We start from the raw sequence: 16,114 nt of genomic DNA, 5'->3' as shown, positions 1-16,114 counted from the left end.
TATCATGAAATCTTTCTACAGTTCTTACAGCCAGTCCTTATTTTTACTACCCTGATTTATTGACATCAATCAACACTGTCTTCTAGCTGCTCATGGCTTTTTCCGTATCACTTATGAGTATGTTGTGTGGTGTGGATTCCTGCAGAACTTCACTAACGAAACTTCCAGAGATCTGGAAACAGATCTGGAAACAAAAGGTCTGAACACCTCAGAGGATGCGCAGACACTGATCATATCCTACTTCTGTGTGCAGCGGCTGATACCTTCCAACTTGGTTACTCTCATCTTGCTGTGCTTCAAGTGGGAGGCTGGGCTTCAGTCTCCAGAGAGTCAGAATTGTGGACTGGTTTGGGTTGGAATGAACCTCAAATACCATCCAGTTTCAACCACTCTGCTGTAGGCAGGACACCTCCTGCTAGACCAGGTTACCCAAACCTCCATCCAACCTGGCTTTGAACACTTGCAGCAATGGAGCTTCTCTGGGCAGCTTCCATGGCCCACCGCCTATGTAGTGAAAAATTTATTCTTAAAATCTTATCTATATCTCCCCTCTTTTAGTTTAAATCCATTAACTCCTGCCCTATCAGTACACCGTCTGATACAGATTCCCTCCCCATCTTTCCTCCAGGCCCCCTACAAGTATTAAAAAGCCTCCCTGGAGCTTTCTCTTCTCCAGGTTGAGCAAGCCCTGCAGCTCCCTCAGCCTGTCTTTACAGGAGAGGTGCTCCAGCCCTCTGATCATCCTTGTGTCCTTCTGGGCCCATTCCAACAGCTTCACATCTTTCTTGTGCTGGGGGCCCCAGGCCTGGACACAGAACTTCAGGTGGAGCCTTATGAGAGCAGAGCAGAGGGGGACGATCATCTCCCTCAACCTCACTTCTTTTGATGCAGCCCAGGATTCAGCTGGCTTTCTGGCTGTAGGTACACACTGCTGGCTCATAATTCAGTGTTTTTTACACCAATAATCCCATTTTTTTCTCTGCAGGACTTATTCCTAAATAAGTTGCTATTGCTTAATGCCAAATTAATTGTGTCTTCTTCTTTCTGTTTTGAAAGAAGCTGGCAAAACACATCCTTTGCTATCCTACCAGGCAGAAGTTTTTCCCGTTCCTCCTCAGGGAGCCCTGCCACTCACTGCACCTGCTCCTCCTTTGGAAGGCTGCTGGCCTGCTATTGGGCTACCTTGTGGTTTCCCCAGCAATGTGGAAAGGAAGACTGGTTAAACAAAGTGAAATTGTGGAGTAAACAAAACAGCTCCCTGTGTTTTACATATGTTTTGCCTTCTGTAATGGGCATTTTCCTCTGTTTGTTATCTGTGAAGAGACAACAACAAAGACACAACAATCAAGGCTTACTCTTACTAACAGACTGAAACCAGAGACATATGGCCAAAAGAAATAAGGAATTCTTTCAATAAAACTTGAGCAAAACAAACATTTGTATTGCCAAAAATATTCAATTTATGTTCATCGCTTGCCTGGTACCTTCAGCTGTCCTGTCACTGCACTGTCTGATACAGATTCGCTCCCCATCTTTCCTCCAGGCCCCCTACAAGTATGGAAAAGAACTGATAGGAACGTTGAAAACCAGCAGCTACCACAAGCACAGTGTGTGATCACACATACCAGCACCAACGTGTGGTTGTGCCCGGTAGCTCTTGGGGCTGCACGTCTTAGTTCCTTGTCACCTGTGTCACCTGTGGGCCTGAGCACACCTCTTGTCCCAAGAGGTCTGGAGCCACCAAAGCAGCACTTACTGTGCACACATGCATACTTCCCAGCTGCACATACACATGTGCTCCCTGTACTGTTACAGTGCCAGCCTACTCCTTTCCATCCTGTGTACTCACCTAGAGGCCACCCCAACAGGCAGAGTGTCCTGCCTGCTTTCCAGGGGATCTGCATACTTTATTGCTAAGCTGAAATGATTGTGATGCATCTATTTAAATAACAAGCACGTGAGCAAGAGTGGCACCAGGAGAATCATTTGCTCACAAAATGGCAGCTCAGTGTTGTGTTTTGCAGCTACATACCGAAGTCCTCTGAAGGCATCAGCTTCTGAAATCCTCTGCATGGGCGGTTGAAGCACCACCCGCCTCTTGCTAAAAGCAAGCGCTCCATAAATCGACTTTGTACAGAAAGCACCAGCCATAAATAGGGCAGGATACATTAATTTTATGAAAATTCATAGCAGATGGCACACGGTATCATAAATTATTGCGCAAAAAGTTTTCCATAGCATGAAACTAAATACAATGGCAAATTATCCCTCGTGTGCAGATTTTAAGACACTCCAAAAAAAAAGGTGAGAAAATGACACTTATGCAACCAGCATATGACTAACTGTGCTTCTTAGCACTTTGAAAGTGCTGTTTATTTATTAGGCACTGATTATCTCTTAAAGGCACAATCACAGGCCAAAACTTTTTTGCACTGTACAGTACTAGGAGAAAACTAGAAGAAACGACTGCCATCTATAGCCCAAAATACACAACTACACACCTGAATTTATAATGCACGCCCTCAGCTTCAACAGTGCCATCATAGGCTAACCAAGCACAGAATTATCCTATTCAATTTAGGTCTTACTGAAAGATTTTCTAAGGCATTCGTCTGTCTATAAGGAGAGGCAAGATCCAAAAACTAGAGTCCACAAGGACATTTATGGAAGCCTGCTCTATCTGACGGTATCACTTCTCAGCCTTGTTTCCCCCTCTCTGGTGACCCTGACTCCCAGCTGCAGAAGCTGTCCCATCACCCACATCTCCAAGGGAAGAAAGCGGCCACTTCAGCCCCATGTTCATATCCACCGTGTCACACTTTGGGTGACAAGTGTCACCTGCGAGGTTTGGTATGATTTACCCTGTATGACTATAAGGCAAGACAGGAAATCATCCTACTTAGACACTGCTGTTGTGGACAGCTGCTTTATTTGTTACAAAGATGATTTCTGAATAGCCTGGCATGAAAGCAGTGAATACAAAGTGGATGGGAAAAGATAATTTATGGAACTTAGGGTGCAAAGCCAGGAGGACTGACTTCATATTTACCAATGAATCAAATTGCACGTATGATTCCTTAAATTGTTCAATTATAATTCAATGGACTGCAGCAAGCCAAGCGGTCAGACAGTGTGGGGATGGGGTTGGACAACATATGCCGTGTAACAATGGAGCCATGTAACGGGCTTGGTTCTGCCCTTCTTTACTCCAGCTTGAAAATGTGAGGATGATATTAAAGGACATTTCTGTCCAGTGAAGTCCGAAATTTCAAAACAGAACTGTAGAGATATGGCAACATCTGGTGTTATCAGCATTATTTCTAACTGAGAGGACTGAGCGCAACAGGACGAGGGATTCACTTTAAACATGTGAGGACAGCATCCACATTCATTAGATCATTTCCCCGGTGACTCACACAGAAATTGTTTGGGGTGTTTTGCTGCCACTCTGCATCGCAGCAGCCTCTGATGAGCATGAACAGCAGCATGGCTCTTTGTCAAGCATTAGTAATAGAGGGTGGTTTTATTAGAGCTGTGTACACTTTTCAAACAGTTCATCCCTCAGGGTAAGAGATAAGCAGGTAGAAGCAGGGTAAGCCATCAGAAGCATCCTGTATACTGCAAGCGAGACCTCGATTATTTAGTATCCTTAAGCATGCCAGGAATCTGCTATGGGTGAGTGCCGTCACTTTGAGTCACTTCATCATTTCATCAGAGGATTTTAAAGCATACAGGCAAAAAATGTGGTGACTTCTGGAATCAGGAAAATACAGGCATTGTGCCAAACTATACACTCTGTGGTGTAAAGAGAAGACAAAACCTCTGCCTGGACATTGCTGCTCCCTTCAGCCTTACCCTGTGAGCAGCTGCACATTGAGCATGCACACTGAAGATATTCAAAGCAACTCAATCACTGTAAGAAGGCTACAGCATGCTGTGCTCTGCTGCAGGACCACATGGCACAGCCCAGTCCTTACAGCAAGCCCCAGCTGCAATGCAGCCTGCAATTGAGCTCTCAAAGCAATGTAACAGACAAACTTCCAGCATGTGTGCCTGAGCTAAATGCTGATGCCATTTTACCCTCACTTCATCATTCTGCTTCTCAGATTGTCACCATTCAGTTCAACAACAGACAGCAGAAATATCTTCAGGTGACACATTTGCTTTTCTTCAACTCACAGTCAGTGATCTAAGTTGCTGCAACAGATACTACATGCAATAAGCAAATATGTTCTTCTTGGGCATGACTGCATTCAAATATGCTACTGCATTCAAATGTGCCTTAAAAAGTACATGGTCACCGTTAGAAAGAAACCTCCTCCAATACTTGTTTCAGTATGCACACTTGATGTTTACCAGGAGCATTGCTGCAATCATCCTAGAGCTCCAGGAGAATCAGGTTTGCAAGGAGACCTCCTCTGGATAACAAGAAGGCATCTGTCACTGGTGGTGGTGGTGGTTTGGGATCTTCTTCTCCCAGCTGCTGTCAACGTCTGCTCTCCTAATCAAAGCACTCCCACCAGTACAAGCAGGAAAGGGCCCTGATTCATTTTCTTTACCATGAGTGAGTGCTGTAAGTGGTAACCTGTGTCACAGAAGGGAAGCAATTTCACAAACACACTGAATGTATTAATTCCTGCTTAGACCACAAAATGAAGAGTTCGGGCAGATGAAAGAAATGCAGCTCTTAACTAGGGGAAGGCACTGTCAGATGGCATTTAAGATACGATCTCCATCATATTCCTGGATTTAGGCAGAGCTCTGATTTGCATAACATGTTCCCAGACACTGCGCTGGGAACCCAGGTGCCTCACTGTGCACAGTGCATTTCCCTTATGACAGCCCTCTGTGAAGTTAACTCACTCTGCACCAGAGATCACTAAATCCCCACTGTGATTAAATCCCCATCTTGAGTTTCATTCTCAAATATATTTAAAGACATAACCCCACTGGAGAGTCTGAGCCTTTGCCTGCTGTAAGACGTGGAAAATAGCCTAACTCCTGTAGATTTAAAGACTTTAAATAGCACACTTGGTGACTTTCAAGGTACATATTTAAAACTCTGCATGGAAACATTCTGAAAAGCAGGAATTTTCAAAAAAATAACCTTATATTCTTCAGAAAATCCATCCCTTAAACTTCAGAAACCTTAAACAAATTAGACCTTGTCCTATACTCTCTATTTTTTAATCCAGACTGGAAGGATGTTTGCCATGATTAGAACTGCTACTGGGCCCAAAATAGATTTACCATTTCCAAACACTCACCAGTGACAGCTGAATGGCATAATGGTGCTTTATCCCAGGTTAGTGACAAATTAAACTGCTTTTCTAGTGTGCACATGCAGCTTTATAAAAAGAATAATCTTACTGGAAAAAGAATTCAGCTTTGAATTCCTGCACCCAAAAGGCCTCTGCTGCAGCAGCCATCCCTGGTGAATCCAGGAGCTGTGAGACCCCCAGACGTGCAGTGTGTCACCTCAAGGTAGGCTCATCTATGAACACCAAAGGAAAATAGATCATAGGTCTCTTAAGTCCAGGTGCTGCTGAATTATTCCTATTTCTTTTAAGGTATAGTATTGGTACGCTGTGCTTTCTGCTGGATCGGTGATATGTTTCTCAATTTCAATTTTCAGGCGACAGATATTTGAGTCACATTTGGCTGGGACATAGAGCATACACTTTCAATAGGGATTTGACTTCTTTTCTACCGCTCACCAATCGCTTCATTTAATTTAACTGCAATGGGAGAATGACAGTGTCAGAAATAATCCCCACGCTCTTCTTCCCACTTCCAGCTATGAGTTAGAGCCCGACTCTGCTGTTTTTCTATCAGAGCAGCTCTGATACCCACAAGAGACCTGCCTGCATTCTGCTGAAGCATTCTTGTCCTAAAAAGCTTGGAATTATCCAGGCAGAAAAACCTCCTCAGCAGAGACCCTCAGTACGGGACCCACACCAAGACCTCACTGACTGCAGCAGTGGAATCTGTGGGTGGTGTAGGTAACCTGGGCCATGCTGAGGCCACATAAGTGAATCCAAGTATGCTGAAATGCCTTAGTGTTTGAAATCCTCACCCCGGGCAAGCACTCATCAAACTGAGTCCTTCACATGACTAAAACATGCAGAACACCTCCCAGCTTAGTACTGCCTGCCATAAGCTTCCAGCTTCTTCCGGAGCTTCTTCTTGATATACTCCCAAGCTTTCAAAAATCATGGTCTATAGCAATGTGATAACATCGCAGCTGTGGAAAGGTTTTGCCAGAGATGCTATGGACATTTACACCCACTGGCCCAGGATTATTTATAATAAAATGAGGAGTGAAGAGTCAGACAATCACTGTCCTCCGTCCTTTACATGAACAGAGTGCAGGCACTGGCTCTCAAGCACACTGTGTGAACCTCCGTACCCACCATAATTGCAGGAAGGAATTCTCCACAGCATTTATCCTTGCAAGAAAGATCCATTTTATTGGGAGCGAGCCCTCTGGGGGCTGCAGAGAGGAGCTTAACCAGCTAGCCCAGAAAGGCAGAGAGGCCCTGTTCCACCACAGGCCCAGCAGCAGGCTCAGCACCAGGCCCAACAGCAGATGCAGCAGCAGGCCCAGCAGCAGCACAAGAGCAGGCTCAGCATGGCTGCACTCTGCCCTCGCTTACCCCCGGCAGCCACTGCCCCTCTTCCTGACAGGGAAGGAACAGTTTCAGATACCAGAGGATTTGGAGCGGAGGATCTGGATATTTTAATGTTGTTCAGGCTTCAGTCATCGTGAATATCACTTTACAGCTTGGCATATAAACAGTCCATTTCTGAGGCATGAGAAAATGAATTTAGTGTAACTATATTCTGGCCCGTATCTGTTCCTGGTGAAACTCCAGGGGCTTCAGGGGAGTTGCGTCAGGAATAAACTTCACTGCCTAGCTGTACTTTGTAATACCCTATTTCTGATTAAATGAGAATTCCCATGAAGTTAAATCCATACATAGGAAAACCAGAAAAGCATTCTGACTCATTCATGAAACTGAGTTAATTGTTTACAGAGAATACAACATTTTATAGGTGAGGGAAAAAATAAAAAATAATAAAAAGCAAAAAATTAAAATAGGACTAATTATTTTGTAAACACAAAAGGAAGGATGCATGCTATTGATCAAACAGTGCATTAAATCAAGACTGTACAGCAAAATACATACTTTTTTTTTCCTCATAATTATTCCTTAGTATATTGAACATTGTAAGCAGATGCTATAAACTGCAGAACAGACATCTGCAACCTTTGGGTGTATTTCAAGCAAGAGTGCAAAGATTTTTTTCTTCTGGAATTTTCTCTCTTTCATAATGCCCAGGTCTTCCTGTTTTGCTGCAGAAGTGATACCACAGAAGTTAACTCTGCTTTTGGGCTTCCAAAACCAATGCTGAAGGAGCAAGGAGCTATGCAGGCATGCTGAAGGCTGCAGCTGCTTCCACTGCTGCCTGAGGGAGATGCTGCTGTGTTGGTGAAGGATTTGCACTGCTCCTGATTGGCAGAGATCGTGTCAGGAAAGGAGGTGTGTGCCAGAACTTGGGCTGAGAATACAGCAGCAGCAAGTGGGAGCAACTGAGGCACAAGACAAGTGTTTCATAGTGTTTCGTATGAGCATGCAGGGGTAAAAGGCTAGGTGTAGGGGAGTGGGAGAGGACAGGCATGCAGCCGAGTCCTCTGTCTGGCAGGTGAGTTAAGAAAGATGGAAATACAAGCTAGGGTGGCCAAGAGAGCCCCCAGAAGCAGATCATTTTGTGGTTGAGAAGAGCCGTTTCGTGTTCTTGTTTACTTTCCTCAAACAAATTTTCACTGCCCTACTTATTAGGAAGTTTAGAAATAACAAGTTTTGCATTTCAAAGTTCAGTCATTTTTGTACTTCACCCAGGCGATAAACATGTGAGAAATTTGTACCCTGTGAAAAATGTGCATTTCAGGCACCAGAGGGATACAGCTGTCTCTTGCTTTTGTTTACTTGATTGCTCCTCTACTTCATGCTTGCCATGGAGGATTTTAGAGTTATTAAGTTTTTCCCTAGTTGCCTAAAGTTATAATTGCTTTGCTCCCTGTGAACAGACGTATCTAGTCATGTGATAACCTCTGCATAAGCCCTTTTTGTCAACAGATGCATCTTCCAGAGGGAATTCCCCAATTATGGTACAGCGAGGTATGTTACGCCACCTACACTTCCAACCTTCTGACTAACTTGGCATCTCCTTTCCTAGTGCATGAGATGTTGGTCACTGCATGGGTTTTGCCTTCCTTCACCACTCCAACGGAAGGGACAACCCCAACAGTATGTTGTGACCACACAGACAGGCTCATGGTGTTTTGCAAGGAAGACAAGAGTGGATGCATAAAACTCAGGATAAAGCTCAAAACGATTCTTGTGTTTTGTTGTTTTTTTTTCATGTAGACTTTAAGAACAGTGAACAGTTCTTGGGAAATGCTCACCACTGATGCCCTGTGAGTGCCCAGGAGGATGGTTCTCACCTATCTGAAAAAGCTTTGCAGCTGAGCCATTCACCTAAACTTTGGGAGCTTACACTGTTTATACAGGCCTGAGAAAAAGAGTCCAGGACAGCTCCTAGCTGCTTACTTAAGGCATGCCGTTAACAAAATTTAGGAGTCATAGGACCAGAAATGCAATTCACACAGAGGGAAGAGAGTCTGGTGGTCTTTTCTTTACAAGATGATGGTATCCAAAATAGTGAGAATCAGATGACTGAGGAACAGAGCGGAGGCATGCACTGCCCAGTTGCCCACCTGGCTCCACTCCAGCCACCCCTGTGGGTCTGTGGTGTTTTTAAAGCTGATGTGCCAAGTTAGTGAAATAGCAGCTAAATCTAAGAAAGAATTTTTGCTATGATCACTGTTGTCTACAAGAGTGTTTACCGCAACTTTATACATAAGGCTTACATATGGGAAAGAGGTTTCAGATGTACACTTTGTATGTGTGTTCAGCAGTGACACTTCCCCTTCTGCTTTTCAGTGCACACAGCAATATTCAGAATTGCACTATTAGATCAATTTGAAAATGCTCCAAAACACCAACTGTAGAAATAAATACTTTTCAAACCTTAAGTACTGTTTGTCTTTCTATTTCCTCAAAGCATAATGAACTGGAAAGGAAAACAAACAGTATTTTTGCACGCTAGTTTAAACAAAACAAAGAAATGCAGACCTTGGATACAGAGTAGGTTAAAATGTAGAAGTGAAGGGAGCAGAGCAGGTTTTCAGCTGCTTGTTCAAACTCTTGTTGGAGCAGCGATGCACCTGCTAATGAGGGCGTTGTGCCACACACAGGTGTAGCTGAAGCTACAGTCGTTATTTGTTTACCCTTGATTAAGGAATTATTCAGTTAATAATAAATTGTGTGATATCAAGGCAATAGGCTGAATTCAAACTTGATTACATCTACATTTTGGCTCTCTATAATACAGACACTAGCTCAACTGGTCCTGGAGTCCCACTGCAGGCAGTCTGGTGTGGCACTTTAAAAAAATAATCAAAGTTAAAGGTTTTAATGCTTCCTTTTTAGGTTCTAGTTTTTGCTTAGCATGCATTTTGTATGGATTTTTCAAAGCAGAAAATAATATCAGTTAAAAAGCTTATATTAATAAAGGTCAGAGAAATAAAGAGAAAGGGCACACATTTCCTCCTTTGCTGCTAATTCAGCTTTGAAGGCTTCTCAGAGAGCCTCAGATTTAAATGTACTTGATTTAATACAGACGCTGACCTACCTTTATGTTCACTCACTGGGCTTGCTGACACTCATATATCATGCTCTCTATTGCCTTCTTCAAGTACAGGTCAGCAGTGCCTTTGGCATCACAGCCACCAGTATCTTTGAGCAGATTGCCAGGCAGCCCATAAATGCTACTAATGCTTCAGGACTGGATGGCCCTTGTCAGCTGCTCTGGGGAGCAGAAAGCAAGAGACCTTTCAGAAAGTAGCTTGCCTCAGTGGCACAGTGAGTTTGGCATGAGGTTCATAAGCATCCGAGATGAGTAAGGTCCTGGAGGAAGGGTTCAGCAGCTGAATAAAGAGAAAATATATCACACTGTGTCTGGGAAGGGCAATAATTCCTTCATTCAGTCCTGTACTGGTCCAGTAGATGAGTGTATCTCTTGGACTGAATGGAGAACATAAGTGAGGGAGAAGGCGGCTATTGAAGCCTTAACTACTATCCAAGGGAAAGGTAGTATACAGCACAATAAAAACAGTCAGTTCTGCTGTCTCTTTCTCAGTTGGCCTGAGGAGTCTGGCCCTGGCACCCTGTGGCAACATGTGCCAATATGTGCTGCTCAGCCCCACACTCAGGGTGAGCTCTTCGTTCCTCACAGTGTCAGATTAGCCAGCAGGATCCCAGCCCAGTCTACATCTGGCCACGTTCAGTAGACCTTGAGTTGCCAGGGAGGCAGCTGTGGCCAGCTGTGGGGCTGATACCCCAAACAGAGCCTGCCAAAGGTCAGCAGGCCAGCTGCAGGCCTCCAGGGACCCCTGGGCCCAGCTGAAAGGGGAAGGGAGAAGTGATGAACGAGACAGGGGCTCTGCAGAGGAGAAGGGGAGGGAGGGAGTCTTGATGTGGGAGGGAAGAGTTGCCTGCTGCCACCAATGATTTTCATAAGCAGGCCAAGCTGGGAAGAAGAGGATGCTGAATTCCCCTTGAATCAAACACATATACTCAAATGATGTGCCTTTTAAAAAGATGTGACTAAAAACAATGTGATGAAGCTTGTTTTTCAACCTTCGCTGCAAGAAGCCCAGCAAGAGCTCATTACAGCACACATGAATTCACAGCACATTCTCAATAATACACAGACACACACCTCACATGGGAAATCATTCTTAGAAAAACAAATATATATCAGGCAGAAAAGATTTGCAGGCACACATCTACGCAGACAACAGCTAGAAATCCCGGGAAGCATACACAAGTACATCTGATATCCACCAATTCACAAACACACTCGTAACATTTCAGGTGTGAAAAGCACACTCATTATCAGCACACTGCAGTAACACATCAACATGCAGACAAAATCTTCCAGAAACATGCAAACACACTGAAGAGGAAGAAAGGAGCCTGTAAGTACAGGCCCAACAAGGCAACACTTCTTATGAATAAGCCCAAAGCTCAGCTTTTCTGATGTTAGAAAGGTAATCCATGTCATGTTTTGGACGTAGTTACTTTTTGGACATGGCTACCTGTAACCTGATATGAGGAAATCTTCATTTGAAGTGGACTGTCTTTTCATATGGGGATTCACTGCTCCTTACATCTCTTATTCCCTAAGCAGACTTTTTTCCTGATGTTATATTTAAGAGATCTTTGAGAGGTTCCCATGTTAGGTTTGTAATGTACAGAAAGATTTTTTTATCTGACATTAAAAGAAGCATTTCTTTGAAGATCTCTGCTTGGTTTCTCAATGAAAGATACAAGAAGCTCATCACCAAAAAATGAGCCCAGCTCAAATTCAATCAGAATATATTCCAAGAGAGCATTTTTCAGAGGTAACGTTAAAATATAACATGAATTTTATTATGAAAATTCTACATTCATCGCAATGAGCGACAGGAACTTATGACATCTTTGTTACATCAGCCTGGGGCTATGAGGCATTGTTCCATCTGCTTGCCAGTAGAAGGGATTCCTTATCATTATTACTGACCACACAAAACGTGACCACAACAGCTATCTCCCCAGACAGCAGTTTTACACCTTGTTCTTCCCAATCCACAGGCTAAAGGTGGTTTCACAGCTCTAACTTCCACTCCTCCTGAGGGTTACAGCACAGGAGCTGGTTCACAGGTTCACAGGAGCTTTGTTTATAGGTGTGCTGTGATCGAGAGTTGATTTTCTCGGTGTATATAACAAAAGCCTGAAATTGTAATCTAGTTTGGTAGGGCTGAGGAGGCTATGGACAAACATCCCACAGGCTGGTCCTTCTGCTAGTTCTCTGAAAAGCCAGTCTCAGAAGTATTGACCTTTTTGCAATGCTCAAAATGCCTGCCAGCCAAAGAGGGGTGTACATTACCAACATGTGATCTGCTGGTGTTGCTCTGCATACTTCACGGGAGATCACTTGCCAAGGTCAACACAGTGCAGAATGAAATGCAGAAAGTTCCCCACTTGGCTCCATAGTAAACCATAACTTAGAATGCTCTGTACTGTCTCCTGGCCATAAGCAGTGTCCTTGAGTACTGCATATTGTTCCAGAGGAGCAAGCAAGTCACCCGCGCAGCAGCTTGTGAGAGATTATGAATAAAGGCTCAAGATCTTACATAAAGATATCTACAGACAGAGGGCTCAGGAAGCTGTTGCCCATAGCCAAGAAGGACTGATTTCAATTAGGCACTTGCATCCTGCAGCACGTGCAACGATATAATGTTTGTACCTCTACACGGGCTACATGCTTTTCAACCACTTTTTCTGCTTGCTGATTGTTTGGGATCTATCTATAAAGACATAAAGATCATTCTGGAAAAAGCTCTTCCCAAATTACTCTGCAAAGAAAACACCCACCTCGAGGTCACACGGCATGGGCAAAAGGTGACATTCAGGGGAGCCGTGCAGGAGGAGGCACACTGCATCCCCACAGCCTGCTGGGACGAGTGACCTGTATGCTGTGAGGACAGGATACTCCCTCACCCTTGCTTTGTGGATGCTGCCAAAGAACAGTCAGGTGGCAGCTTTCGGTGAAGTGACTAAGCTGGGCTAGGTTCAAGTGAAAGATATATCAGAGGTGAATCACCACTTCCAGGCCCCTTGGCCACCCATTGCTAGCAACACGAACACAAATGGCAAAGACATCCCTAATTCATGCCGGTGAATTGCATCTCTCTTTCCGCTTGGCGTGCTTACCATAGAAGACATTCCTGGGTGCTCTGAAGGAGCCCATTTCTCCCTCACAGGTCTCTTTTGTGGGGCTTAGAAAAGTTTTTGATTGCAACTAGAGAAATGTAAAGGGTTGGAATTGTTTCGTGGGAGAGGTAGATAGTGAGCCTGGAAGGAAATAGTTGTTAACCCTGAAACTCATGAAAGTTTGATCTGGCTGTTTCTAGATCCACAGAACTGCAAGTACTAAGCCAAGGGTTTTCATCCTGGCTAGTGGGAGCAAGAGGCAGTAGGAACAGACACTGCTGTGTTGCTTTCTGAATATTGCAAAATGTACCTTGTGGGTTGTGAAAGAGATATCTGTGCTCTGTTCTTAGCAAATCTGCTAAATTTATCACTGCAAAAGCACTGAGAGTGACTGAGATCAGAATTCCCCTACGAGGTATCAGACCTGGGTCATGCACTCTTTCACATTAGGAAGTGACCGTGCAATCCTATAGCCAAGTCCTGACATGTTTGGTCTTTGGTTCCACGGAAAGAAGCAGGACATCCCAATGAAAAGTAAATACATGATGGGTATTAAATATTATCGCCACTCTCACAGAAAATAAAGGAAAGTGCCCGTAGCAGGAGGAAGAATCCGACCCCGCTGAGTTTTGTTCCTCCACGAGCAGCCCCAGCACAGCACCCTCGCGGGTGGGGGAGCCGAGAGCTCCAAACCAGGCCGGGCGCTGGAGCCGAGCCCCCCGCGAGCACCCGGGGATGCGGTTAAAGAAGCACCAGGCGAGCCGGCGGTGTGGTAGCACGCTTTATTTGCAGCGGGGTTTCCAGGGCAGCACACGAGTCCCGAGCCCCGGGGGCTGCTCCGAGCGGCGGCATCGCTCCCAGCCCCGACTGCAGCGGAGCCGGTGCCGCTCCTCCTGCCCCAGAGGTTTTTCCGGAGCGGCGGGACGAGAGGCAGCCGGGGTCAGCCCCACAACGGGCGGTGGCTCCGGCCCCTCATAGCGCCTGGTAGGTCCGTCGGGGCGGCGGCGAGCCGGGCGTCCCGGGCCCCGAGTCGATGCTGGCGCCCGGCGAGAGGGAGCCGGCGTGGCGGAGGGGCAGCCCCGGCTCCTCCGCCGGAGAGAGGCGGTCCACGATGCTGGAGAGGCAGTCCAGGCTGGACAGCGCGCCGCTCTGCTCCGTCGCGTAGCCTGCCACCGGGGCGAACCGCTTACCGCGGGCCGCCCAGCCGCGACCCCCGCCCGCCGGCCGCCCCCGGCCCCCCGCCCGCCGCCGGCCTTACCGTGGGGCATCTCGGGGCAGTAGCCCGCCTCGAAGCTGCTGCCTCTCGCCGGCCAGACCGGGCTGCCGCAGTCCGCCTGCAAGACAGCGAGGGGCCAGTGCCGGCCCGTCCGCCCCCGCAGCTCCCCAAAGCCTCCCGGTAGAGCGGGCAGTGGCCCCTCGGGTGGGCTCCAGCCGGGTCGCGCCTCCCTCCCCGCACGCGGCCCCAAGCAGAGGGGGCAAAGGGCAAGCAGGGACCGGGTCTGGGTGCCCCAAAGCCCCTGTGCAAGTTCAGCTCTGAGAAAGGGCCGGTGGGAACCCAAACTGTCCAACACTTTTAAATTTAACCCAAGCTATCCACCTTTTCCTAAAGTCCCGCTGCCAAGGGCCCTTGCTCGAGCCCATTGTGAGCTGCCCCTCACCCTGCCCTGCTCTTACCATCGCATCGGAGCAGCTGGAGCTGGGGCTGGTGGGCTCGGAGCAGCTCTGTCCCGGCAGGTGATAGTAGTTCTCCACCTGTTCCCTCAAGAGCTCCTGGAGGCTCTCGATGTACCTGATGGCGTTCCTCAGGATCTCCACTTTGGGGAGTCTCTGGTTGGGGTTGGCCGTGGTGCATCTCTTCAAAGTCTCGAATGCTTGGTTCACTTTCTTCAGCCTCCTCCTCTCCCTCATAGTGGCTGCCTTCCGCCGGTCCATGGTGGTAGATTTCCTCTTGCAGGCTTTGCAAGCCCACATGAGGCAGTGGCCGGCCTGGTGGTGCCCACTGGGGGCCCGGATGTGCTCCTCTTCCTCAGGGCAGGCAGGCTCAGTGGGTGCAGGGGCTCCAAAGGGAGGCAGCTCCCGGGGCTCAAAATCCTCGGGGAACTCACCCTCAGGGGATGACAGGCAGGAGCTGTCATAGAAGAGCTCGGATGGGGAGAACTGGCAGCTGTCCATCACCTCCATCTCTCCGTCCGAGGCAGCAGTGTGGGCTGGCAGCTCGCAGCTCAATGCAGCGATTCCCTCTGCAATTAGCGACCCGAGACAAAGTGGCCTCCGGCTGATGCGGGGCCCTATATATGCGCATTGTAGGAGGCTGGCCCGCAGTGGCCCGACTCTATTAGCATATCCCCCGCAGCCCCTGCCCGGCTGGGCAGGCCTCCTCTGGCCCCCAAGGGGCTGATTTGCTCTTCACCCGCCTTCGGGCAGCAGGCAAGCTGGCAAGAGGTCTCTAAAGCCTAGACCAATCTGGGGAGCTTGGGGAGGGAAAGAAAAAGACGGGCAGTGAGTGCATGGGCCATGGACATTCCCCACGTCAGCCCCTGCATCACCTTGCCATCACCAAGGGGAATGAATCCCACCGCACCCACAGTGCCTGCTCTCCTACCCCTATTCTCACACTCCAGATCCAACCTGACATGATTTACTCCTCTTTCAGCACTCACATTCGCCCGCTGATCTCAGAAGGCACTTTGTGCTGTAATTAAAGCTACGTTCCCACAAGAGGGGACAACAAGGACAGCTAAGTGTAACGAGGAGCGGGCAAACAGATGTTAGTGCTCTTGGGTTGGGTCACACGGAGAAGTGCTCACAAAGAGTGTTTGCTGCCAGACAAACCCCTTCCCATTGCTTCTCCTCTGCGTGCGACCTGATGCTGCTGGAGACACAACAGCCGCGCAGTGCCCCGAGCCCGCTGATTTTCTGCTTTCAGGCCAACTCGCACCGTTACAGATGCGTCCCAGCTGCCGGCATAACAAACCCCTCCTGGAAGTGTAAAATTTCTAACCCCAAACCTCTCGGTAACTTTACACAGGGCAGGGACAAAGCCCCGCAGAGGCCCAGCCGCAGCAGTAGCGAGCAGAACTGCGCAGGGGTCATTAGAGCGGTAATGAAGCCATTTAACAGGCAGCTGCTAATGTGCGGGAACCCTTTGGTTTCAGCCAGGTGGCTTTTGCGGTTGGGGAAAACATTAGGAGACTGCAAAGGCAACTTTCCCTACCTGGGAATAGAATTAT

The 16,114-nt window shown here is 47.3% G+C and overlaps 1 protein-coding gene across 1 annotated transcript; it reads right to left on the bottom strand.

Annotated features, from left to right (window-relative positions):
- Positions 1-13,856: 13,856 nt before the first annotated feature.
- On the bottom strand, positions 13,857-15,065 carry MYF5 (myogenic factor 5). The gene is made up of 3 exons (XM_072359378.1): positions 14,559-15,065; positions 14,143-14,218; positions 13,857-14,050 (listed from the first exon to the last, which is right to left on the bottom strand). The coding sequence occupies exons 1-3, from the start codon at positions 15,063-15,065 to the stop codon at positions 13,857-13,859; spliced, it is 777 nt and encodes a 258-aa protein (XP_072215479.1).
- Positions 15,066-16,114: the final 1,049 nt, after the last annotated feature.

Source organism: Excalfactoria chinensis, chromosome 1 (assembly GCF_039878825.1).
Source record: "Excalfactoria chinensis isolate bCotChi1 chromosome 1, bCotChi1.hap2, whole genome shotgun sequence".
NCBI lineage: Eukaryota > Metazoa > Chordata > Aves > Galliformes > Phasianidae > Excalfactoria > Excalfactoria chinensis.
This window is presented reverse-complemented; position numbering and strand designations above follow the sequence as displayed.

Bases quoted from the DNA above. Each gene is read 5' to 3' on its own strand.
- MYF5 (XM_072359378.1), bottom strand. From the start codon at position 15,065: ATGGAGGTGATGGACAGCTGCCAGTTCTCCCCATCCGAGCTCTTCTAT. The intron at 14,219-14,558 runs GTAAGAGCAGGG...GCTGTCTTGCAG, and splicing joins CCAGCTGCTCCGATGCGATG to GCGGACTGCGGCAGCCCGGT. The intron at 14,051-14,142 runs GTAAGGCCGGCG...CCCCGGTGGCAG, and splicing joins CTGCCCCGAGATGCCCCACG to GCTACGCGACGGAGCAGAGC.